This window comes from Bombina bombina, chromosome 1 (assembly GCF_027579735.1).
Source record: "Bombina bombina isolate aBomBom1 chromosome 1, aBomBom1.pri, whole genome shotgun sequence".
NCBI classification, from domain to species: Eukaryota; Metazoa; Chordata; class Amphibia; order Anura; family Bombinatoridae; genus Bombina; species Bombina bombina.
Genome location: NC_069499.1, coordinates 180,776,743 through 180,801,613, shown reverse-complemented (window position 1 = coordinate 180,801,613; position 24,871 = coordinate 180,776,743). Strand labels below are relative to the sequence as shown.

Here is a 24,871-nt window from a genome sequence, read left to right as displayed (position 1 = left end):
CTTACCTCTTCTGATCTTAAATAAGGACTTGAAGAAGCTGGCAGCTTGGTTTTCAAAGTTTATCTGGAAATCTAAAAAGTCACGACTTTCTCTCAATAGGCTCACTCAAAAATATACTGGTGCGGGGTTGTCTCTACCCAGTATCAGACTTTACAATTATGCTTCATTGAGTAAGATTGTTTTTGATTGGATCTCTCGGTCTGAGTTAGTCACTACTTTTGATCTTGAATCATATATGGTTGAACCATGGTCCCTGAAAGCCCTAATTCACTGTGCTCCCCAGTCTCTCCTGCCGGAGGTATCATCACTTATTTCATTTAGGAATATAATAATTAGCGTGGTATAGGCTTTGTAAACTGCTTAAAATGGATTCATCTTTCTCTGAATACTTACCTATTAGGGGGAACCCTCTGTTTTCTCCTGGTATAGACCAGAAATGTTTCTATGACTGGCAGGTTAAGGGGCTAGAATATGTACATCAATTAGTTAACAATGAATTAGATGCTTCCCTGGGAAACAATTAGGGAGCAGTTTTCTCTCTCTAGGCTGCATCGGTTCGCATATTTCCAGATCCGACATTTTGTCAATGCTCAGAAATGGTATGCAGGCGGGAGATGCGATTGGTCTGAGGTCAAGATTTGTATTAGAAAATTCATCCTTGGTGATTCATCAATCTCTTTAATCTACGATATTATGCTGACTAAGCAAGGTATGCTGGAGGAAGATAAACTGATTAAATTCTGGCTCCCACATATTATCTCTATAGATTTCGAGAAGGTAAGTAATAGTCTCGCGAGAATTGCTAGACTCCCGTTGCCTGTAAGTTGGAAAGAATCTCACTTAAAACTATTAAATAATTCTTATTCATCTCCGGCCCTACTGGCCAAATATTATCCTGATAAAAATGTTCGATGTGAACACTGCGCATATATCCGGGCTGACCTTTGCCACATGTTATGGGCCTGTCCAAAGATATCTCAATTATGGCTGAAAGTCCAATTCTGCTATAATAGAGTCTTTGCAAGTTCTATTGCCTTCTCTCTCGAAGATATAGTGTTGCTTTTTCCGGAGATAAGAGGAGGGGAAAGAATTCGTATCCTAAATACAATTATACTAACAGTTAGGTACAATATCTTTAAAAAATGGATAGTGAAGAGCCCTCCTAGTTTGACACAAGTCTTAAGAGATATTCAAGCCCAGATTATCTTTGAATCCTTTCATTTACAGCTAGTGTCTGAAAGAAAAATTAAAGAGTTTTTGGAAGGCTGGGCGACGGTTATTAAGACATACCCAAGTGGTCTGCAGAGACAGATTTTGAGACCTTTTGTGGCCTCAGTAAGCTTTGCAGAACTGGTCTTACACAGGGCATTTCCAGATACTTGGATCAGAAATAGAAATATGGTAGAGTAGCCTCGGTTGAGAGTTGACAGTCTAGATGTTGGTCGGTACCCATAGGTTCCTGGAGGAGAAGGGGGGGGGATTCGGTTTTCCCCCTTATTATTTCCCCTCCCCTTTCTTTTTTTTTTTCTCTCTCCCTTCTTCCTCTTTTGTCTTGTTTCCCTCTTTCCGGTTTTGTTTTTTCTATCCCTTGCCTTCCTTTTATATTCTTTTCCTTTTTTTATTTTTTTTATTTTTTTTATGTATATAGTGTGAAAAATTAGCCACTTTATTGTAGTCTCTACTGGATTTAGAGATAGTATTAACATTTTCATGAATGCATAAAGGACCAGTCAAGACAGTAGATTTGCATAATTAACAAATGCAAGATAACAAGACAATGCAATAGCACTTAGTCTGAACTTCAAATGAATGGTAGATTTTTTTTCTGACAATTTTAAAAGTTAGGTCTTTTTCCACTCCCCATGTACCATGTGACAGCCATCAGCCATTCACAAATGCATGCACGTACCATGTGACAGCCATCAGCCATTCACAAATGCATACACACTTATTCTTGCACATGCTCAGTAGGAGCTGGTGACTCAAAAAGTTTAAATATAAAATGAATGTGCACATTTTGTTAATGGAAGTAAATTGGAAAGTTGTTTAAAATGGCATGCTCTATCTGAATAATGAAAGTTTAATTTTGATTGAGTGTCCCTTTAAGTTTGTTCCAGTGTTGTTGTATCACTGAATTATGTCCTGCGAGACCTTGAATTTACAGAACATATGTTATTTCTTTTTTTTGTTGTGCTCGCTCTTTTTCCTTTTCCTTTTCAAGTGGCTAAGACTAATAAAGATATTTAAAAAAAAAAAAAAAAAAAAGATGTTTAGTACAACTGAGCCGTCCACCTCTGAGGGGTCTCAGTCCCGCAAGGTGCATTCCCTGAAATCATCTCCGATTACACATGCAGCTCCCCATTGCACGACGGCTCAAGAGGGAGGGGCCCTCTTACCGCCAGACTTTTCTGAACAGTTTCAAACGGCAGTGTCTGCGGCCTTTAGTGCTTTACCTAATCTTGCTAAGCGCAAGCGAAAGGTTAAATACTGCTATCCGTCCCAGGGGTCAGCTACCAACTTGCTGGATTTATCTGACACTAGATTATCCGCTGATGAAGATGCCTCTAAAACTTCAGAGGAGGCTCTTTCTGGGTCGGAATCGGCTGCCTCTAAGCCCTCAGCTGCGGAGGAACCTGACTTAAGATTTAGGATAGAGCACTTACGCATTCTGTTAAGAGGTGTTTGCTACGTTAGAGGTTCCGGAACCAAAGTTACTCGAGGAACCTTCTATTCTTAAGCTTGGTAAGGTTTATGAGGACAGGGTGGTGCTACAAACTTTCCCGGTTTCAGTTAAGATGGCAAATATTATTATGAATGAATGGGAAAGACTCGGATCCTCTCTTTCCCCTTCTTCATTTAAGAAATTGTTCCCGGTTCCTGGCTCTCAATTAGAGTTGTGGGGGTCTGTACCGAAGGTGGACGGAGCTATCTCTTGCATGCTAAGTGCACCACTATCCCGCTTGAGGATAGTTCATCGTTTAAGGAGCCCATGGATAAGAAGTTAGAAACTCTGTTGAGAAAGATGTTTCAGCACACAATGTTTTTATTTCAACCTGCAGCGGCGGTTGTTGCAGTGGCTGGAGCCGCTACCTATTGGTGTGACTCCCGGTCAGAGATGATCAAGGTGGAAACTCCCCTCAATGAGATCCAGGATAGAATTAAGGCCTTGAGGGTAGCCAATTTATTTATTTGCGATGCAAACATACAGATTATTTGCTTGAATGCCAAGACATCAGGCTTTTCTGTTATGTCCTGTAGGGCTCTGTGGCTGAAATCTTGGTCTGCTGATTTCAAAATCTAGATTGCTTTCCCTTCGATTTAAGGGGAAGGTTCTTTTCGGTCCAGGACTGGACTCTATCATAGCCACGGTCACTGGGGGCAAGGGTGCCTTTTTACCGCAGGATAAGAAGAACAAACCTAAAGGACAGGGTCCTAATTTTCATCCCTTTCGTTCTGATAAATACCAACGCCAGCAGCCCCCCTCGAAGCCAGATCAGTCCAAGGGAACTTGGAAACCATCTCATTCTTGAAACAAATCCAAGCAGAACAAGAAGCCCGCCGAGACAAAATCGGAATGAAGGGGCGGCCCCCGATCTGTCGCTGGATCGTGTTGGGGGCAGACTATCTCTCTTTGTGGAGGCTTGGCTGGGAGACATGCAAGACCCTTGGGTTTTGGAGGTCATTGCTCAGGGTTACAGGATAGGTTTCAAATCTCATCCACTCAGGGGCAGATTCCTCTTATCAAACCTGTATTCAAGACCAGAAAAACGAGATGCTTTTCTAGGGTGCGTGAGGGATCTCTTCTCCCTAGGAGTGATTGTGCCAGTACCTCTAGCAGAGAGAGGTCTGGGATACTATTCAAACCTCTTTGTGGTCCCAAAGAAGGAGGGTACATTTCGCCTGATTCTAGACCTAAAGTGCTTAAACAAGTCTCTGTCTGTTCCATCGTTCAAGATGGAGACAATAAGGTTGTTTCTGGGGCAGTTCATGACTACGATAGAATTGAAGGATGCTTACCTTCATGTGCCAATACACAAGGATCACTTCAAGTTCTTAAGATTCGCCTTTCTGGACCAGCACTTCCAGTTTGTGGCTCTCACATTTGGTTCGAGCTTTGAAATTCTATCTTCAGGCCACGAAGGATTTTAGACAGACTTCGGCATTGTTTGTTGTCTATTCTGGGAAGCGCAGAGGGCAGAAGGCTTCTGCGACCTCCCTATCTTTTTGGTTGAGGAGAGCTGTGGCTTCTTCTTGGGCCTTTAAAAAAATAAGGCCTCTATGGAGCAGATTTGTAGGGCGGCTACCTGGTCTTCCTTACGTATTTGCTTCGGCTGAAGCAGCTTTTGGGAGTAAGGTTTTGCAGGCTTTGGTACCCTCAGAATAGGGTCCGCCTCTCTTTTTGCCCTCCCGATTTTTATTCGGTGTCCTCTAGAGCTTGGGTATATGTTTCCCACAAGTAAGGAATGAAGCCGTGGACTCTCCTCATATTATGATGGAAAACATAAATTATGCTTAGCAGATAATTTCATTTCCACCTGTATGAGGAAAGTCCACGGCCCCCGCACGTTTTTCTCCGTTAGGCGGACCAAATGTTTTGGTCTTCTGGCACCATTTATACCCTGATATTTCTCCTACTGTTCCTTGTTCCCTTGGCAGAACAACTAGGGGATGAGGTGAGTGGGGGAGGTATTTAAGCCTTTGGCTGGGGTGTCTTTGCGTCCTTCTGGTGGCCAGGTTCTGTATTCCCACAAGTAAGGAATGAAGCCGTGGACTCTCCTCATACAGATGGAAATGAAATTATCAGGTAAGCATAATTTATTTACTAAACTATAGGCAAAAGCAATTTAAATTGTAGTGAACACATTTCAGTTATATTTGTATTTCCTGCAAACTGAGCCTCTATATAAGTCGCAGGTGTTTTGTTAACTCCGTTCTCCCATGTGAAATTATGTATCCCAGAGACACTCATTACTTTCTGTGTAAGGCATCTTTCATCTCTCTGAGACTTCTAGGTTCCACCATTTTTTCTTATAGAATTCAGTTAGTTGCACCCCCATGTGAAGTCTGCACTATAATTTAACTCTCCAAACTAGAGAATCTTTGATTATCAGGCCCATAGACAGTAATGAACTTTCTGGTAAACTAAAGCTATCCGTTTTATTTTAAATAGAAGATATACAAAGTGCAATGTAATATGTAAAAGCATAATCTGACATTGTGAAATCACAATCTTAAATACACTGCTATATACAAAATGAAATGCAAAGTTTAAATGTAATACAACTTAATCTGAAGTAATATGAAATGCAAAAAAAAATAAATTTGCAGAACTCTGTCATGCAGTACTAGACTTGTCTCTCCTTCACATACAGAGATGCAAGGAACACCCTTTAGTGAAGCATAGCAAAATCCTTTTTAGAATCTTGCAGTGCTGGAGATTCAATTAATATCTTTTTGTCTGAGCTGAGAGCTTTATATCATCAAGCCCAAAGTGAGAATGGTGGCTCATCTGCAGTGCAAGATATTAGTCTTTACTTGATAAGAAGCTAAAAGATTAAGCTGTCATTTGTCATCCTCCCTGACCCTTACAAGAGGTTTTTATTTCTTTATTAATCTGTAGATTTAAAGATTAGTTTTAGATGTGTGTATGTATATGTGTGTGTGTATGTATATGTACGTATGTATGTATGTATGTATGTGTGTGTGTGTATATATATGTATAACAGTGTAAATTTTCTGTCCCCTCAAAATAACTCAGCACACATCCATTAATATCTAAACCGTTGGCAACAAAAGTGAGTACACCCCTAAGTGGAAATGTCCAAATTGGGCCCAATTAGCCATTTTCCCTTCCTGGTGTCATGTGACTCGTTAGTGTTACAAGGTCTCAGGTGTGAATGGGAAGCAGGTGTGTTAGATTTGGTGTTATCGCTCTCATTCTCTCACTTACTGGTCACTGGAAGTTCAACATGGCACCTCATGGCAAAGAACTCTCTGAGGATCTGAAAAAAAGAATTGTTGCTCTACATAAAGATGGCCTAGGCTATAAGAAGATTGCCAAGACCCTGAAACTGAGCTGCAGCACGGTGGACAAGACCATACAGCGGTTTCACAGGACAGGTTCCACTCAGAACAGGCCTCGCCATGGTCGACCAAAGAAGTTGAGTGCACGTGCTCAGCATCATATCCAGAGGTTGTCTTTGGGAAATAGACGTACGAGTGCTGCCAACATTTCTGCAGAGGTTGAAGTGGTGGGGGGGTCAGCCTGTCATTGCTCAGACCATATGCCGCACACTGCATCAAATTGGTCTGCATGGCTGTCATCCCAGAAGGAAGCCTCTTCTAAAGATGATGCACAAGAAAGCCCGCAAACAGTTTGATGAAGACAAGCAGACTAAGGACATGAATTACTGGAAGCATGTCCTTTTGTCCGATAAGACCAAGATAAACTTATTTGGTTCAGATGGTGTCAAGCGTGTGTGGCGGCAACCAGGTGAGGAGTACAAAGACAAGTGTGTCTTGCCTACAGTCAAGCATGGTGGTGGGAGTGTCATGGTCTGGGACTGCATGAGTGCTGCCGGCACTGGGGAGCTACAGTTCATTGAGGGAACCATGAATGCCAACATGCACTGTGACATACTGAAGCAGAGCATGATCCCCTCCCTTCGGAGACTGGGCTGCAGGGCAGTATTCCAACATAATGACCCCAATCACACCTCCAATACGACCACTGCCTTGCTAAAGAAGCTGAGGGTAAAGGTGATGGACTGGCCAAGCATTTCTCCAGACCTAAACCCTATTGAGCATCTGTGGGGGAGCGCAAGGTCTCTAACATCCACCAGCTCTGTGATGTAGTCATGGAGGAGTGGAAGAGGACTCCAGTGGCAACCTGTGAAGCTCTGGTGAACTCCATGCCCAAGAGAGTTAAGGCAGTGCTGGAAAAATAATGGTGGCCACACAAAATATTGACACTTTGGGCCCAATTTGGACATTTCCACGTCGGGGTGTACTCACTTTTGTTGCCAATGGTTTAGACATTAATGGTTGTGTGTTAAGTTATTTTGAGGGGACGGCAAATGTACACTGTTATACAGGCTGTACACTCACTACTTTACATTGTAGCAGTGTCATTTCTTCAGTGTTGTCACATGAAAAGATATAATAAAATATTTACAAAAATGTGAGGGGTGTACTCACTTTTGTGAGATACTGTATGTGTGTGTGTGTGTGTTTGTATGTATGTGTGTGTATATATATATATATATATATATATATATATATATATATATATATATATATATATATGTGTATATATATATATATATATATGTGTATAGTATATTTGTATGTATGTGTATATATATTTGTATGTATATATATATATATATATATATATATATATATATATATATATATATATATATATGTATGTATATATATGTGTATATATGTATGTATATATATATATATATATATATATGTGTGTGTGTGTACAATTACTCTTATTTTCAGTTTTGGCTAAGGATTCTAAGACAAATCCGAAATGTTTTTTAAGTATATATAAATGGCAAAAGATGAAAGAAGGAAAATAAAGGTGCATAAAAATGTGAGAAGGTTAACATGATTAACAGTAACCAAGGAAATGCTGATGTGTTAAACCATTTCTTCTCTTCAGTATGGACAAGAGAGGGACTAATGGGGAGGGACATTGAAAAACTAGAACATACAAGCTCATACTAATAATTGGGTCATCTCCTAGATGATATCGGAAAAACACAGGATAATATCAAGGTAATAAAAGTCTAGGTGCAGATGAAATATACTCAAGGGTACTAAGGGAACTTAGTGCTGTCATAGCCAAGCCTCTGCAGTTAATTTTTTTTAGACTCATTATACACAGGCATAGTACACTAGGATTAGACTAAAGCTGATGTGGTGCCACTTTTTCTGATCCAGGAAGTTATAGACCAGTAAGCCTGACATCAGTAGTGGGGAAGATACTGGAAGGAATCATAAGAGTATATTCAGGAAAACAAGACTGGAGTTAAAATCAGCATGGTTTTATGAGTAATAGTCATGACAAACTAATTGAATTAGATTCTATGAGGAGGCAAGCAAAAAAGATAACTGTGAATCAGTTGATGTGGTTTATTTGAAGTTTGCAAAGGATTTTGATACAGTGCCACAAGAGAAATTATTGAGCAAAATCAAGTGACTGCAGATAGCTGTAAATGTTAGCTCATGTATAAAAGACAAGACAGGGAGTAATGTGTAGTAGTAAATGGATCATACTCCGATTGGACCAAAGTAATTAGTGGGGTTCCCCAAGGATCAGTTCTGGGTCCTGTTTTTTTTAAGATTTTTATTAATGACTTGGAGAATTGATTAAATAGCAAAAGTTGTGTGAGGTGAATTGGACAGTGCAGGGTGTAATTCCTTTGCAAGGGAATTTACAAAATTCTGAAGAATGGGCTGGCAAATGAGATTTAATAGTGGTAAATGTAAGGTTCTACGTTTTGGAAGTTGAAATATGCAGACTACCTATTATTAATTAAATGTAAATGTATTTAGCAAAACTGGAGGAAAATGATTTAGGCATACTTCTAGATAACAAGCTAAAAATGTGCAATGTAAGGCCGTAGCTTCTAAGACTAACAAGATGCTAGCACATTTTTAAAGAGGCATTGATGCAAGGGAAGAAATCCTAATCCCTGGTAAAACTTACCTTTGAGTACAGTTGAGGGGACTGGGTCTGTTTACTATATTTTAAGAGATCTTTGGGAAGTGGAACAGCTGCTGGAGATATTTAAAGGGACATAATACTCATATGCTAAATCACTTGAAACTGATGCTGTATAACTGTAAAAAGCTGACAGGAAAATATCACCTGAGCATCTCTATGTAAAAAAGGAAGATATTTTACTTAACAATTTCCTCAGCTCAGCAGAGTAAGTTCTGTGCAAAAAAAAATTATGAAGAAATGAACAGCAGCCAATCAGCATCAACAGTGCTGAGGTCATTAACTCTTTTACTGTGATCTCATGAGATTTCACTTAACTCTCATGAGATTTCATAGTAAACTTCCTTAGACTGAATAGGGATATAACATGAGAGTGCACAATGCTCAATCCCTTAGCTGTCCCGGGACAGACATACTGATTTGCTGCTTAGAAGTCCTTTACAATGGGATGTGGCTACTGAGGAACTTTTGAGGTAAAATATCTTTCTTTTGCAAGATGTACCGAGTCCACGGATTCATCCTTACTTGTGGGATATTATCCTTCCTAACAGGAAGTGGCAAAGAGAGCACCACAGCAGAGCTGTCTATATAGCTCCCCCCTTAACTCCACCCCCCAGTCATTCTCTTTGCCGGCTCTAAGCAGGAAGGGTAAAGTGAAAGAGGTGATAAACTGTTGGTTTTTATTTTATCTTCAAGCAAGAGTTTGTTATTTTTAAATGGTACCGGTGTTGTACTATTTACTCTCAGGCAGAACATAGATGAAGATTTCTGCCTGGAGGATGATGATCTTAGCATTTGTAACTAAGGTCCACTGCTGTTCCCACAGAAGCTGAGGAGTACAGGAAAACTTCAGTGTGAGGAACGGTTTCTTGCTATACAGCAATGAGGTATGTTCAGTCATTTTTTTCTGCAGAGACTGTGATAACTCAGGCTGACAGTATCCCCATAAGGGGAAGGGTAAGCAGTAATCCTAGTCTTAGAAGGGGCTTTACTAGCTTGCATAAAGGGCTTAATTTATGGGCACTCAGTTTGTATGATTTATAACAAACGTTTGTGTGTTCTGGGAGTAACGTTTTTTATTATCTGAAGGGACAACTGTATGAGGGTACACTTGGCTTTTTTTGGGTTTTGATAACCCACATGGCTGATAAAACGCTTGGTAGATTTTTCTAAAGGCCTTAGTAACATCTAGTGCGGTGGGCAGGGCCTAATTTTGCGCCTCAGTTGCGCAGTTGTTTTCCATAGACAAGCAGCAAACTTCAACCAGAGGGTCCTGGGGAACTTCTTGGGCCTAATTGAAGCTTTATCCCACATTATCAATCCCTAAGGGCAGGTAGGCACCACAGCAGAGCTGTGGCAAGGTGCTGACAGGGGTTTTTACCGGTTTTTGGCACTTTGTCAATCCGGTTTTCTTATTTGGGGGTTAAATGTTAAATTGCTTGTGGTGCAATCTTACCATAGCTTAGTGTGTCTACTGCAAAAATTTCGGAAAATTTGAAGTAATTTTAAGCAGTTTTGCAGTTTGTGTATGTGTTTTTTTTCTCTTAAAGGCACAGTACCGTTTTTGAAAATTGTTGTTTTTTCATTAAATAAGGTGTTTTCCAAGCTTGCTTGTCTCATTACTAGCCTGTTCAACATGTCTGACACTGAGGAAACTCATTCTTCAATTTGTTTAGAAGCCATTGTGGAACCCCCTCTTAGAATGTGTCCCACTTGTACTGATATGTCTATAAATTGCAAACAGCATATTTTGACTTATAAAAGTTTGGCACTGGATGATTCTCAGACAGAAGGAAATCAGGTTTTGCCATCTAGTTCTCCCCAAGTGTCACAACCAGTAACGCCCGCACAAGTGATGCCAAGTACCTCTAGTGTGTCTAATTCTTTTACCTTGCAAGATATGGCCTCAGTTATGAATACTACCCTCACAGAGGTTTTATCTAAACTGCCTGGGTTGCAAGGGAAGCGCAGTAGCTCTGGGTTAAGAATGAATGCTGAGCCTTCTGACGCTTTAGTAGCCGTATCCGATATTCCCTCCCAATGTTCAGAGGTAGGGATGAGAGATTTACTCTCTGAGGGAGAGATTTCTGATTCAGGAAGGATGTTCCCTCAGACAGATTCAGATATGACGACATTTAAATTTAAGCTAGAACACCTCCGTTTATTGCTCAGGGAGGTTTTAGCGACTCTGGATGATTGTGACCCTATTGTAGTTCCAGAGAAATTGTGTAAAATGGACAAATATTTAGAGGTTCCTGTTTTCATTGATGTTTTTCCAGTCCCTAAGAGGATTTCGGACATTGTTACTAAGGAGTGGGATAGACCAGGTATTCCGTTTGCTCCCCCTCCTGTTTTTAAGAATGTTTCCCATATCTGACACCATGCGGGACTCATGGCAGACGGTCCCTAAGGTGGAGGGAGCTATTTCTACTCTGGCTAAGCGTACAACTATACCTATTGAAGACAGTTGTGCTTTCATAGATCCTATGGATAAAAAATTAGAGGGTCTCCTAAAGAAATTTTTTGTTCATCAGGGTTTTCTTCTTCAGCCTATAGCGTGCATTGTTCCTGTAACCACTGCAGCTGCCTTTTGGTTTGAGGCTCTAGAAGAGGCTCTTCAGGTGGATACCCCACTAGATGATATTCTGGACAGAATTAGGGCTCTTAAGCTAGCTAATTCTTTTATTACAGACGCCGCTTTTCATCTCGCTAAGTTAGCGGGAAAAAGAATTCAGGTTTTGCCATTTTAGCGCGTAGAGCGTTATGGCTTAAGTCCTGGTCGGCTGATGTGTCATCACAATCTAAGCTTTTGACCATCCCTTTCAAAGGTCAGACCCTATTCGGGCCTGCACTGAAAGAGATCATTTCAGACATCACTGTGGGGAAGGGTCATGCCCTCCCTCAAGATAAGTCAAATAAGACAAGGACCAAACAAAATAATTTTCGTTCCTTTCGAAACTTCAAGGGTGGTCCCGCTTCCTCTTCCCCTGCTGCAAAGCAAGAGGGGAACTTTGCTCAATCCAAGCCAACCTGGAGACCTAACCAGGCTTGGAACAAGGGTAAACAGGCCCAAAAGCCTGCTGCTGCCACTAAGACAGCATGAAAGGGTAGCCCCCGATCCGGGACCGGATCTAGTAGGGGGCAGACTCTCTCTCTTTGCTCAAGCCTGGGCAAGAGACGTTCAGGACTCCTGGGCCGTAGAAATTGTAACCCAGGGGTATCTTCTAGGTTTCAAAGATTCTCCTCCAAGGGGAGATTCCATCTTTCTCAATTGTCTGTAAACCAGACAAAAAGAGAGGCGTTCTTACGCTGTGTAGAAGACCTTTTTACCATGGGAGTGATCTGCCCAGTTCCGAAAGCAGAACAGGGACAAGGTTTTTACTCCAATCTGTTTGTGGTTCCCAAAAAAGAGGGAACCTTCAGACCAATTCTAGATCTCAAGATCCTAAACCAATTCCTAAGAGTTCCATCCTTCAAGATGGAGACCATTCGGACTATTTTACCAATGATCCAGGAGGGTCAATATATAACCACCGTGGATTTAAAGGATGCGTATCTACACATTCCTATCCACAAAGATCATCACCAGTTCCTCAGGTTTGCCTTTCTGGACAGGCATTACCAGTTTGTGGCTCTTCCCTTCAGGTTGGCCACGGCGCCAAGAATCTTCACAAAGCTGCTAGGGTCCCTTCTGGCGGTCCTAAGGCTGCGGGGCATAGCAGTGGCGCCTTATCTAGACGACATCCTAATTCAATCGTCGACTTTCCAACTAGCCAAGTCTCACACGGACTTAGTGTTGGCCTTTCTAAGATCTCATGAGTGGAAGGTGAACGTGAAAAAGAGTTCTCTTATTCCTCTCACAAGAGTTCCATTCCTGGGAACTCTGATAGATTCGGTGGACATGAAAACTTTTCTGATGGAGGTCAGGAAATCAAAGATTTTAACCACCTGCTGAGCTCTTCATTCCATTCCTCGCCCGTCAGTGGCTCAGTGTATGGAGGTAATCGGACTTATGGTAGCGGCAATGGACATAGTTCCGTTTGCTCGCTTGCATCTCAGACCACTGCAACTATGCATGCTCAATCAGTGGAATGGGGATTATGCAGATTTATCTCCTCAGATAAATCTGGATCAAGAGACCAGAGACTCTCTCTCCTTTGGTGGTTGTCACAGGATCACCTGTCCCGGGCAATGTGTTTCCGCAGGCCAGCGTGGGTTATAGTGACGACGGACGCCAGCCTACTGGGCTGGGGTGCAGTCTGGAATTCCCTGAAAGCACAGGGTTTGTGGACTCAGGAGGAGGCCCTCCTACCGATAAATATTCTGGAATTAAGAGCGATATTCAATGCTCTCCAGGCATGGCCTCAGCTGGCTTCGGCCAGATTCATCAGGTTTCAGTCGGACAACATCACGACTGTAGCTTATATCAATCATCAGGGGGGAACAAGGAATTCCTTGGCGATGATAGAAGTTTCCAGGATAATGCGATGGGCAGAGACTCACTCTTGCCATCTATCAGCGATCTATATCCCAGGGGTAGAGAACTGGGAGGCAGATTTTCTAAGTCGTCTGACTTTTCATCTGGGGGGAGTGGGAGCTCCATCCGGAGGTGTTTGCTCAACTAGTTCAGCTATGGGGCACACCAGAATTGGATCTGATGGCGTCTCGTCAGAACGCCAAACTTCCTTGTTACGGATCCAGGTCCAGGGATCCTCAGGCAGTACTCATAGATGCTCTAGCAGTACCCTGGTCGTTCAACCTGGCTTATGTGTTTCCACCTTTCCCTCTCCTTCCGCGTCTGATTGCCAGAATCAAACAGGAGAGAGCTTTGGTGATTTTGATAGCACCTGCGTGGCCACGCAGGACTTGGTATGCAGACCTGGTGGACGTGTCATCTCTGCCACCATGGACTCTGCCACTGCGACAGGACCTTCATATTCAAGGTCCGTTCAAGCATCCAAATCTAATTTCTCTGCAACTGACTGCTTGGAGATTGAACGCTTGATTTTATCAAAGCGGGGTTTCTCTGAGTCGGTCATAGATACCTTGATTCAGGCTCGAAAGCCTGTCACCAGGACAATCTATCATAAGATATGGCGTAAATATCATTTTTGGTGCAAATCCAAAGGCTACTCATGGAGTAAGATCAGGATTCCTAGGATTTTGTCCTTTCTTCAAGAAGGATTGGAGAAAGGATTGTCAGCTAGTTCCTTAAAAGGACAGATATCTGCTTTGTCTATTCTATTGTACAAGTGTCTGGCAGATTTCCCAGACGTTCAGGGTTTTTGTCAGGCTTTAGTTAGAATCAAGCCTGTGTTTAAACCTGTTGCTCCGCCATGGAGTCTAAATTTAGTTCTTAATGTTCCTCTGGGGGTTCCGTTTGAACCCATGCATTCCATAGATATTAAGCTTCTATCTTGGAAAGTTCTGTTTCTAGTTGCTATCTATTCAGCTCGAAGGGTTTCTGAATTATCTGCATTACAATGTGACTCGCCTTATCTTGTTTTCCATGCTGATAAGGTGGTTTTGCGTACCAAACCTGGGTTCCTCCCTAAGTTTGTTACTAGCAGGAATATCAATCAGGAGATTGTTGTTCCTTCTCTGTGTCCTAATCCTTCTAAGAAGGAACGTTTATTGCACAACTTGGACGTGGTTTGTGCTTTGAAGTTCTATTTGCAGGCAACCAAAGATTTTCGTCAATCATCTTCTTTGTTTGTTGTCTATTCTGGAAAACGTAGGGGTCAAAAGGCTACGGCTACCTCTATCTTTCCTTTTGGCTGAAAAGCATCTTCCGTTTGGCTTATGAGACTGCTGGACAGCAGCCTCCTGAAAGAATTACTGCTCACTCTATTAGAGCGGTGGCTTCCACTTGGGCTTTTAAAAATGATGCTTCTGTTGAACAGATTTGTAAGGCTGCGACTTGGTCTTCGCTTCATACCTTTTCCAAATTTTCCAAATTTGATACTTTTGCTTCTTCGGAGGCTATTTTTGGGAGAAAGGTTTTGCAAGCAGTGGTGCCTTCCGTTTAGGCTCCTGTCTTGTCCCTCCCTTCATCAGTGTCCTAAAGCTTTGGTATTGGTATTCCACAAGTAAGGATGAATCCGTGGACTCTTGCAAAAGAAAACAAAATGTATGCTTACCTGATAAATTTCTTTCTTTTGCGATGTACCGAGTCCACGGCCCGCCCTGTCTATTAAAGACAGATAGTATTTTTTATTGAAAACTTCAGTCACCTCTGCACCTTATAGTTTCTCCTTTTTCTTCTTTGGCCTTCGGTCGAATGACTGGGGGGTGGAGTTAAGGGGGGAGCTATATAGACAGCTCTGCTGTGGTGCTCTCTTTGCCACTTCCTGTTAGGAAGGATAATATCTCACAAGTAAGGATGAATCCGTGGACTCGGTACATCGCAAAAGAAAGAAATTTATCAGGTAAGCATAAATTTTGTTTTCTTTTTTACATAGAGATGTTCAGGTGATATTTTCTAGGCTGCTTTTTACAGCTATACTGCATCACTTTCAAGTGTTTTAACATTTGGGTATTATGGCCCTTTAAGAGAGAGAGAGAGATACTGTATAGGTAGATCTCAATGGACTTCTGTCAACCTCATTTACTATGTTAAATATTTTTTTAATATTTTCTCAATTTTGTTTTCCTCTCTTGAATTATTTTTTTTGATTTGTGATACAGCTTAATAGTCACTAGGAAATATAGCCGTAAACCTATTCATAAGCACATAGCAATCTATCTTGTAGTAAACAATGTCCCTTTATTTAGAGTTCTGCAAGGGATTGTAATATGTGAAAAATCCATTTGTAACACACTTGACATTTCAGGGATTGCATCTTGTTAACAATGTTCTCTTTTCATGTTCCCAGAGCTCATTACCAAACTTCAAGCAGAACGAGTTTTCTGTGGTGAGGCAACATGAAGAGTTTATATGGCTCCATGACTCCTTTGTTGAAAATGAGGAATATGCTGGATATATTGTAAGTAGGAAAAAGTTATTTCACCCAATGATTATGCCTTCTGGAACTTAAACAGTCAATCAAAAGTTTAAGTGGGGTAAAGCTGTAATATATAAATATGCATTTTTTATAAGTAGATAATTTTCCTTTATTTTTTTTTATTTGAAATATTGGATTCACCTGTTCAAACGGTCACCTATAATGAAAAATGTGTATGAATGTATTCTATATAGAAAACCTATGTAACCAAAAAGCAGTAGCAGAAATCAGCCTCCCAGTGGGATGATGTTCCCAGTGCTTGGAATACAATGAACTCTTCTGACCTAGCTGCTTGAGTACATTTGTCGTTTTCCCAATGCTATCAGTGCATAGCATTACATTTATTTACTTATTTATATCTTCTTTGGGGTACAAACAAACTTGTTGGTCATATGAAGCCTTGATCAAATAAGTTCTAAGCCTAGTTCCCAACAAATGTCTTTGTGTTGCTTGAGGAGAGTATATGATTGACCATTTTATGTTAGTACAGACATATGCAATGAAACCCAAACCTGTTTCTCTTGATGGTAAGCACTGCTGGTCCCAAGCCAAACCTGATTTTGATCCAATCAGCAGCACTAGTCACACGACCCAGATGTGCAAATAGCACTGCTGATCAATGGTGGTTTCCGCTGTGGACCAGCAGTGCTCCGTGGATCTAGAGCAGCACATCTAGGATTGATGGTCTTAAAATGACATGCTCTAATGGATTATAGAGCATGTAGTTTTTCGACTTGTGGCCCTTTAAATACATTTGATAGCTTAATTGATTTTGTTCCATTAGATTGTGTATAGAGATCATCCTGAATGGATTTTACTTTCTTTCATGTAATTAGCAAGAGTCCATGAGCTAGTGACGTATGGGATATACATTCCTACCAGGAGGGGCAAAGTTTCCCAAACCTCAAAATGCCTATAAATACACCCCTCACCACACCCACAATTCAGTTTTACAAACTTTGCCTCCGATGGAGGTGGTGAAGTAAGTTTGTGCTAGATTCTACGTTGATATGCGCTCCGCAGCAAGTTGGAGCCCGGTTTTCCTCTCAGCGTGCAGTGAATGTCAGAGGGATGTGAGAAGAGTATTGCCTATTTGAATGCAGTGATCTCCTTCTACGGGGTCTATTTCATAGGTTCTCTGTTATCGGTCGTAGAGATTCATCTCTTACCTCCCTTTTCAGATCGACGATATACTCTTATATATACCATTACCTCTGCTGATTCTCGTTTCAGTACTGGTTTGGCTATCTGCTATATGTAGATGAGTGTCCTGGGGTAAGTAAGTCTTATTTTCTGTGACACTCCAAGCTATGGTTGGGCACTTTGTTTATAAAGTTCTAAATATATGTATTCAAACATTTATTTGCCTTGACTCAGAATGTTCAACTTTCCTTATTTTCAGACAGTCAGTTTCATATTTGGGATAATGCATTTTTTGATTTATTCATTTTTTCTTACCTTCAAAAATTTGACTCTTCCCGGTGGGCTATTAGGCTCGCGGGGGCTGAAAATGCTTCATTTTATTACGTCATTTTTGGCGCTGACTTTTTTGGCGCAAAATTCTATTTCCGTTTCCGGCGTCATACGTGTCGCCGGAAGTTACGTCATTTTTTGACGTTATTTCGCGCCAAAAATGTCGGCGTTCCGGATGTGGCGTCATTTTGGCGCCAAAAGCATTTAGGCGCCAAATAATATGGGCGTCACTTTAGTCTCAATTATTTAAGTCTCATTTTTTATTGCTTCTGGTTGCTAGAGGCTTGTTCTTGGCATTTTTTCCCATTCCTGAAACTGTCATTTAAGGAATTTGATCAATTTTGCTTTATATATATGTTGTTTTTTCTCTTACATATTGCAAGATGTCTCACGTTGCATCTGAGTCAGAAGATACTACAGGAAAATCGCTGTCAAGTGCTGAATCTACCAAAGCTAAGTGCATCTGCTGTAAACTTTTGGTAGCCATTTCTCCAGCTGTTGTTTGTATTGATTGTCATGACAAACTTGTTAAAGCAGATAATATTTCCTTTAGTAAAGTACCATTGCCTGTTGCAGTTCCTTCAACATCTAAGGTGCAGAATGTTTCTGATGATATAAGAGATTTTGTTTCTGAATCCATAAAGAAGGCTATGTCTGTTATTTCTCCTTCTAGTAAACGTAAAAAATCTTTTAAAACTTCTCTTCCTACAGACGAATTTTTAAATGAACATCATCATTCTGATTCTGATGACTCCTCTGGTTCAGAGGATTCTGTCTCTGAGGTTGATGCTGATAAATCTTCATATTTATTTAAAATGGAATTTGTTCGTTCTTTACTTAAAGAAGTACTAATTGCTTTAGAAATAGAGGATTCTGGTCCTCCTGATACTAATTCTAAACGTTTGGATAAGGTATTTAAAGCTCCTGTGGTTATTCCAGAAGTTTTTCCTGTTCCTAATGCTATTTCTGCAGTAATATCCAAAGAATGGGATAAATTGGGTAATTCATTTACTCCTTCTAAACGTTTTAAGCATTTATATCCTGTGCCGTCTGACAGATTGGAATTTTGGGACAAAATCCCTAAAGTTGATGGGGCTATTTCTACCCTTGCTAAACGTACTACTTTTCCTACATCAGATGGTACTTTGTTTAAGGATCCTCTAGATAGGAAAATTGAGTCCTTCCTAAGAAAAGCTTATCTGTGTTCAGGTAATCTTCTTAGACCTGCTATATCTTTGGCTGATGTTGCTGCAGCTTCAACTTTTTGGTTGGAAACTTTAGCACAACAAGTAACACATCGTGATTCTCATGATATTATTATTCTTCTACAACATGCTAATAATTTTATCTGTGATGCCATTTTTGATATTATCAGAGTTGATGTCAGGTTTATGTCTCTAGCTATTTTAGCTAGAAGAGCTTTATGGCTTAAAACTTGGAATGCTGATATGGCTTCTAAATCAACTTTACTTTCCATTTCTTTCCAGGGTAACAAATTATTTGGTTCTCAGTTGGATTCCATCATTTCAACTGTTACTGGTGGGAAAGGAACTTTTTTACCACAGGATAAAAAATCTAAAGGTAAAAGTAGGGCTAATAATCGTTTTCGTTCCTTTCGTTTCAACAAAGAACAAAAGCCTGATCCTTCATCTTCAGGAGCAGTTTCAGTTTGGAAACCATCTCCAGTCTGGAATAAATCCAAGCCAGCTAGAAAGGCAAAACCTGCTTCTAAGTCCACATGAAGGTGCGGCCCTCATTCCAGCTCAGCTGGTAGGGGGCAGGTTACGTTTTTTCAAAGAAATTTGGATCAATTCTGTTCACAATCTTTGGATTCAGAACATTGTTTCGGAAGGGTACAGGATTGGTTTCAAGATGAGACCTCCTGCAAAGAGATTTTTTCTTTCCCGTGTCCCAGTAAATCCAGTAAAAGCTCAAGCGTTTCTGAAATGTGTTTCAGATCTAGAGTTGACTGGAGTAATTATGCCAGTTCCAGTTCCGGAACAGGGGATGGGGTTTTATTCAAATCTCTTCATTGTACCAAAGAAGGAGAACTCCTTCAGACCAGTTCTGGATCTAAAAATATTGAATCGTTATGTACGAATTCCAACGTTCAAAATGGTAACTGTAAGGACTATCTTGCCTTTTGTTCAGCAAGGGAATTATATGTCCACAATAGATTTACAGGATGCATATCTGCATATTCCGATTCATCCAGATCATTATCAGTTCCTGAGATTCTCTTTTCTGGACAAGCATTACCAGTTTTTGGCTCTGCCGTTTGGCCTAGCTACAGCTCCAAGAATTTTTACAAAGGTTCTCGGTGCCCTTCTGTCTGTAATCAGAGAACAGGGTATTGTGGTATTTCCTTATTTGGACGATATCTTGGTACTTGCTCAGTCTTCACATTTAGCAGAATCTCATACGAATCGACTTGTGTTGTTTCTTCAAGATCTTGGTTGGAGGATCAATTTACAAAAAAGTTCTTTGATTCCTCAGACAAGGGTAACCTTTCTGGGTTTCCAGATGGATTCAGTGTCCATGACTCTGTCTTTAACAGACAAGAGACGTCTAAAATTGATTGCAGCTTGTCGAAACCTTCAGTCACAATCATTCCCTTCGGTAGCCTTATGCATGGAAATTCTAGGTCTTATGACTGCTGCATCGGACGCGATCCCCTTTGCTCGTTTTCACATGCGACCTCTTCAGCTCTGTATGCTGAAGCAATGGTGCAAGGATTACACGAAGATTTCTCAAATAATATCTTTAAAACCGATTGTTCGACACTCTCTAACATGGTGGACAGATCACCATCGTTTAATTCAGGGGGCTTCTTTTGTGCTTCCGACCTGGACTGTAATTTCAACAGATGCAAGTCTCACGGGTTGGGGAGCTGTGTGGGGATCTCTGACAGCACAAGGAGTTTGGGAATCTCAGGAGGTGAGATTACCGATCAATATTTTGGAACTCCGTGCAATTTTCAGAGCTCTTCAGTTTTGGCCTCTTCTGAAGAGAGAATCGTTCATTTGTTTTCAGACAGACAATGTCACAACTGTGGCATACATCAATCATCAAGGAGGGACTCACAGTCCTCTGGCTATGAAAGAAGTATCTCGAATTTTGGTTTGGGCGGAATCCAGCTCCTGTCTAATCTCTGCGGTTCATATCCCAGGTATAGACAATTGGGAAGCGGATTATCTCAGTCGCCAAACGTTGCATCCGGGCGAATGGTCTCTTCACCCAGAGGTATTTCTTCAGATTGTTCAAATGTGGGAACTTCCAGAAATAGATCTGATGGCGTCCCATCTAAACAAGAAACTTCCCAGGTATCTGTCCAGATCCCGGGATCCTCAGGCGGAGGCAGTGGATGCATTATCACTTCCTTGGAAGTATCATCCTGCCTATATCTTTCCGCCTCTAGTTCTTCTTCCAAGAGTAATCTCCAAGATTCTGAAGGAATGCTCGTTTGTTCTGCTGGTAGCTCCGGCATGGCCTCACAGGTTTTGGTATGCGGATCTTGTCCGGATGGCCTCTTGCCAACCGTGGACTCTTCCGTTAAGACCAGACCTTCTGTCACAAGGTCCCTTTTTCCATCAGGATCTGAAATCCTTAAATTTAAAGGTATGGAGATTGAACGCTTGATTCTTGGTCAAAGAGGTTTCTCTGACTCTGTCATTAATACTATGTTACAGGCTCGTAAATCTGTATCTCGAGAGATATATTATAGAGTCTGGAAGACTTATATTTCTTGGTGTCTTTCTCATCATTTTTCTTGGCATTCTTTTAGAATACCGAGAATTTTACAGTTTCTTCAGGATGGTTTAGATAAGGGTTTGTCCGCAAGTTCTTTGAAAGGACAAATCTCTGCTCTTTCAGTTCTTTTTCATAGAAAGATTGCTATTCTTCCTGATATTCATTGTTTTGTACAAGCTTTGGTACGTATAAAACCTGTCATTAAGTCAATTTCTCCTCCTTGGAGTTTGAATTTGGTTCTGGGAGCTCTTCAAGCTTCTCCGTTTGAACCTATGCATTCATTGGACATTAATTACTTTCTTGGAAAGTTTTGTTCCTTTTGGCCATCTCTTCTGCCAGAAGAGTTTCTGAATTATCTGCTCTTTCTTGTGAGTCTCCTTTTCTGATTTTTCATCAGGATAAGGCGGTGTTGCGAACTTCTTTTGAATTTTTACCTAAAGTTGTGAATTCCAACAACATTAGTAGGGAAATTGTGGTTCCTTCATTATGTCCTAATCCTAAGAATTCTAAGGAGAAATCGTTGCATTCTTTGGATGTTGTTAGAGCTTTGAAATATTATGTTGAAGCTACGAAATCTTTCCGTAAGACTTCTAGTCTATTTGTTATCTTTTCCGGTTCTAGAAAAGGCCAGAAAGCTTCTACCATTTCTTTGGCATCTTGGTTGAAATCTTTAATTCATCTTGCCTATGTTGAGTCGGGTAAAACTCCGCCTCAGAGAATTACGGCTCATTCTACTAGGTCAGTTTCTACTTCCTGGGCGTTTAGGAATGAAGCTTCGGTTGACCAGATCTGCAAAGCAGCAACTTGGTCCTCTTTGCATACTTTTACTAAATTCTACCATTTTGATGTATTTTCTTCTTCTGAAGCAGTTTTTGGTAGAAAAGTACTTCAGGCAGCGGTTTCAGTTTGAATCTTCTGCTTATGTTTTTCGTTAAACTTTATTTTGGGTGTGGATTATTTTCAGCAGGAATTGGCTGTCTTTATTTTATCCCTCCCTCTCTAGTGACTCTTGTGTGGAAAGATCCACATCTTGGGTAGTCATTATCCCATACGTCACTAGCTCATGGACTCTTGCTAATTACATGAAAGAAAACATAATTTATGTAAGAACTTACCTGATAAATTCATTTCTTTCATATTAGCAAGAGTCCATGAGGCCCGCCCTTTTTTTGTGGTGGTTATGATTTTGTATAAAGCACAATTATTCCAATTCCTTATTTTATATGCTTTCGCACTTTTTTCTTATCACCCCACTTCTTGGCTATTCGTTAAACTGAATTGTGGGTGTGGTGAGGGGTGTATTTATAGGCATTTTGAGGTTTGGGAAACTTTGCCCCTCCTGGTAGGAATGTATATCCCATACGTCACTAGCTCATGGACTCTTGCTAATATGAAAGAAATGAATTTATCAGGTAAGTTCTTACATAAATTATGTTTTCTCTTTACAGCTTTTTAGATGTGATATTGTATGATTTTGTTTTTGACAATGTATTAGAATTCTCATTTTAGCAGTACACACAGAAATATAAAGATCAACTATATTAAAGGGCCATAATACCCAAATGTTTAAACACTTGAAAGTGATGCAGCATAGCTGTTAAAAGCTGACTAGAAAATATCACCTGAACATCTCTATGTAAAAAAGAAAGATATTTTACCTCAAAAGTTCCTCAGTAGCCACATCCCATTGTAAAGGATTTCTAAGCAGCATATTAGTATGTCTGTCCCAGGACAGCTGAAAGGATGAGCCTCGTGCACTCTCATGTTATTTCTTCAGTGAAACAATGAAATCTCATGAGAGTTAAGTCAGATCTCATGAGATCACAGTAAAAGAGTTCATGACCTCGGCACTGCTGATACTGATTGGCTGCTGTTCATTTCTTCATTTTTTATTTTTTTTTACCTGCAGCTGGGAGCAGCTGAGTATAACTTTTTACACAGAACTTACTCTGCTGAGCTGAGGAAATTGTGAGGTAAAATATCTTCCTTTTTTACATAGAGATGCTCAGGTGATATTTTCCTGTCAGCTTGTTACAGTTATACTGCATCAGTTTCAAGTGATTTAGCATATGAGTATTATGTCCCTTTAATGTTATTCACTATTAACCGTAAATATCCACACTATATAGAATTGCCATGTATATATTATTTAGTGCAGTGCATGTTGGGTCTATATGGCTGGGATGCTTTTGGCCTCTCTGCATCAGTACTGGTGACCCCACAAAGGTTCAAAGGGTGTGTCCACCGGATGATATCTCCCTGCAAGATATTTTGCTACAGGAGTAGCAAAGCTTGTGCAGAATTTCATTCCATTAAAAAAGTCCCTTTCAATAAATGTGTGCCCTATTTCTATTGGTCATAATTGGCCGCAGCAAATGAGAGAAGATAAACAACACTAAACACATTTAAATTAAAACATTTTATTTTGTATAGAGACCATTTGCCATGCAGTGATAAGTGGCTATATACAAATAGTTATTGTCATTGACTCACCAGATGTGTTTAGCTAGGTCCCAATAGTTCATTGTTGCTCTGGATCTAACTGACGGTGTGCAACCCCTTTGCAAGAGTAAAGGAATTGGTCAAAATTGAAATATGCATGAATGCATTTTACTTTTATATTATATACTTCCATTAGCAAAAAATGCTTCTGGTAAGTTTATTACTGTTTCAGTAGCATATGCACATATGCTGTGTGCCCCTAGAGGATCAGGATTCACCGTGCACAGTCCCTCACAGCATATGTGCGCATGCTGCTGGAAAAAAGTAATAACTTTTGCTAGAAACATTTTTCCTAATGGAGGTGTATTGCAAAATTCTTCTATTTAAAATGTAAATGCACCCATGCACCTTTCTATAACTTTAAGTTAATCTTTGTAGTTAATATAATATTATGGGTAACAGTTATTACTGTAATGACTTATTATTTCAGATACAAAACAAATACACAAAATGTTACTTGAGAAATACAATCTCTAGTTCCACCAGCCAGAACATAATTAAAGCTGCAACAACTAATCTGCATAATCGATTAGTTGGTTTACAATTAGTTGGTTTACAATTAGTTGGTTTGTGCACAGCACCAGCTGCTTTACTCCAATAAGCTCCTGCACATGGTATTTTGTTTTATGGTTATGCCTTAAGCCTAAAGGATATCTACAGACATTTTACTTTTCACTTTTTCAGGACAGTATAAGTTTCTTTTTAAGTTTACAACTACTCCTGTCTTATCTGCAACCCAGAAATAATAGGAGTCATCATTTGGATTGTTTATATTAAATCAGGTGATTTTGGACTATGCTTTGTATGATATAGTGCTGAGCTTATTATTTACACCTAGCCCTAGATTGATGGCATTTGTTGTATGAATTGATGATGTCACTATTACCTGTTTGCACAATTTTTAGGGGATCCCTTGCTATTGCTGATTATATACACTCTGTAGATAAATGTGTAAGGCTGTGTCCTGTTACTGATATATTAGGGCCAATTTACCAATGACTGTCTGACATGATACGCTGTAGTGTTTCATGTCCGACAGACATCGCTGAATGCCAACAGCATAAGCTGTCGGGATTTAACATTACACAAGCAGTTCACCAGAACTGCTTGTGCAATGCCGCACCCTGTAGATTTGCGCCCAATCAGCTGCTAGCAGGGGGTGTCAATCAACCCGATTGTATAGGATCCGGGCGGATTGCAGACTGCAGCCTCAGAGGCAACTGACCAGTTATTGAGCAGCGGTCTTAATACCGCTGCTTCATAACTGCTGTTTCCGGCGAGCCTGAAGGCTCTCGCGGAAACAGGGGCATCAAGTTCCATTCTTTAGCCTTTTTTACCTTTTTTATATTTTTAATTAAATGGAATATGTACCAAATTCAACCTCTGTAAGTATATATCTTAT

At 40.4% G+C, this 24,871-nt stretch overlaps 1 protein-coding gene across 4 annotated transcripts in view; it reads left to right on the top strand.

The window, feature by feature from the left end:
- The window catches only part of SNX6 (sorting nexin 6), a 236,054-nt gene that overhangs the window by 93,915 nt on the left and 117,268 nt on the right, over window positions 1-24,871 (top strand). For all 4 annotated transcript variants that reach the window (XM_053697750.1, XM_053697753.1, XM_053697751.1 and 1 more), the window contains one exon: window positions 15,616-15,726. In XM_053697750.1, the coding sequence (XP_053553725.1) occupies window positions 15,616-15,726 (111 nt within the window). The remainder of the gene's footprint in view (window positions 1-15,615; window positions 15,727-24,871) is intronic.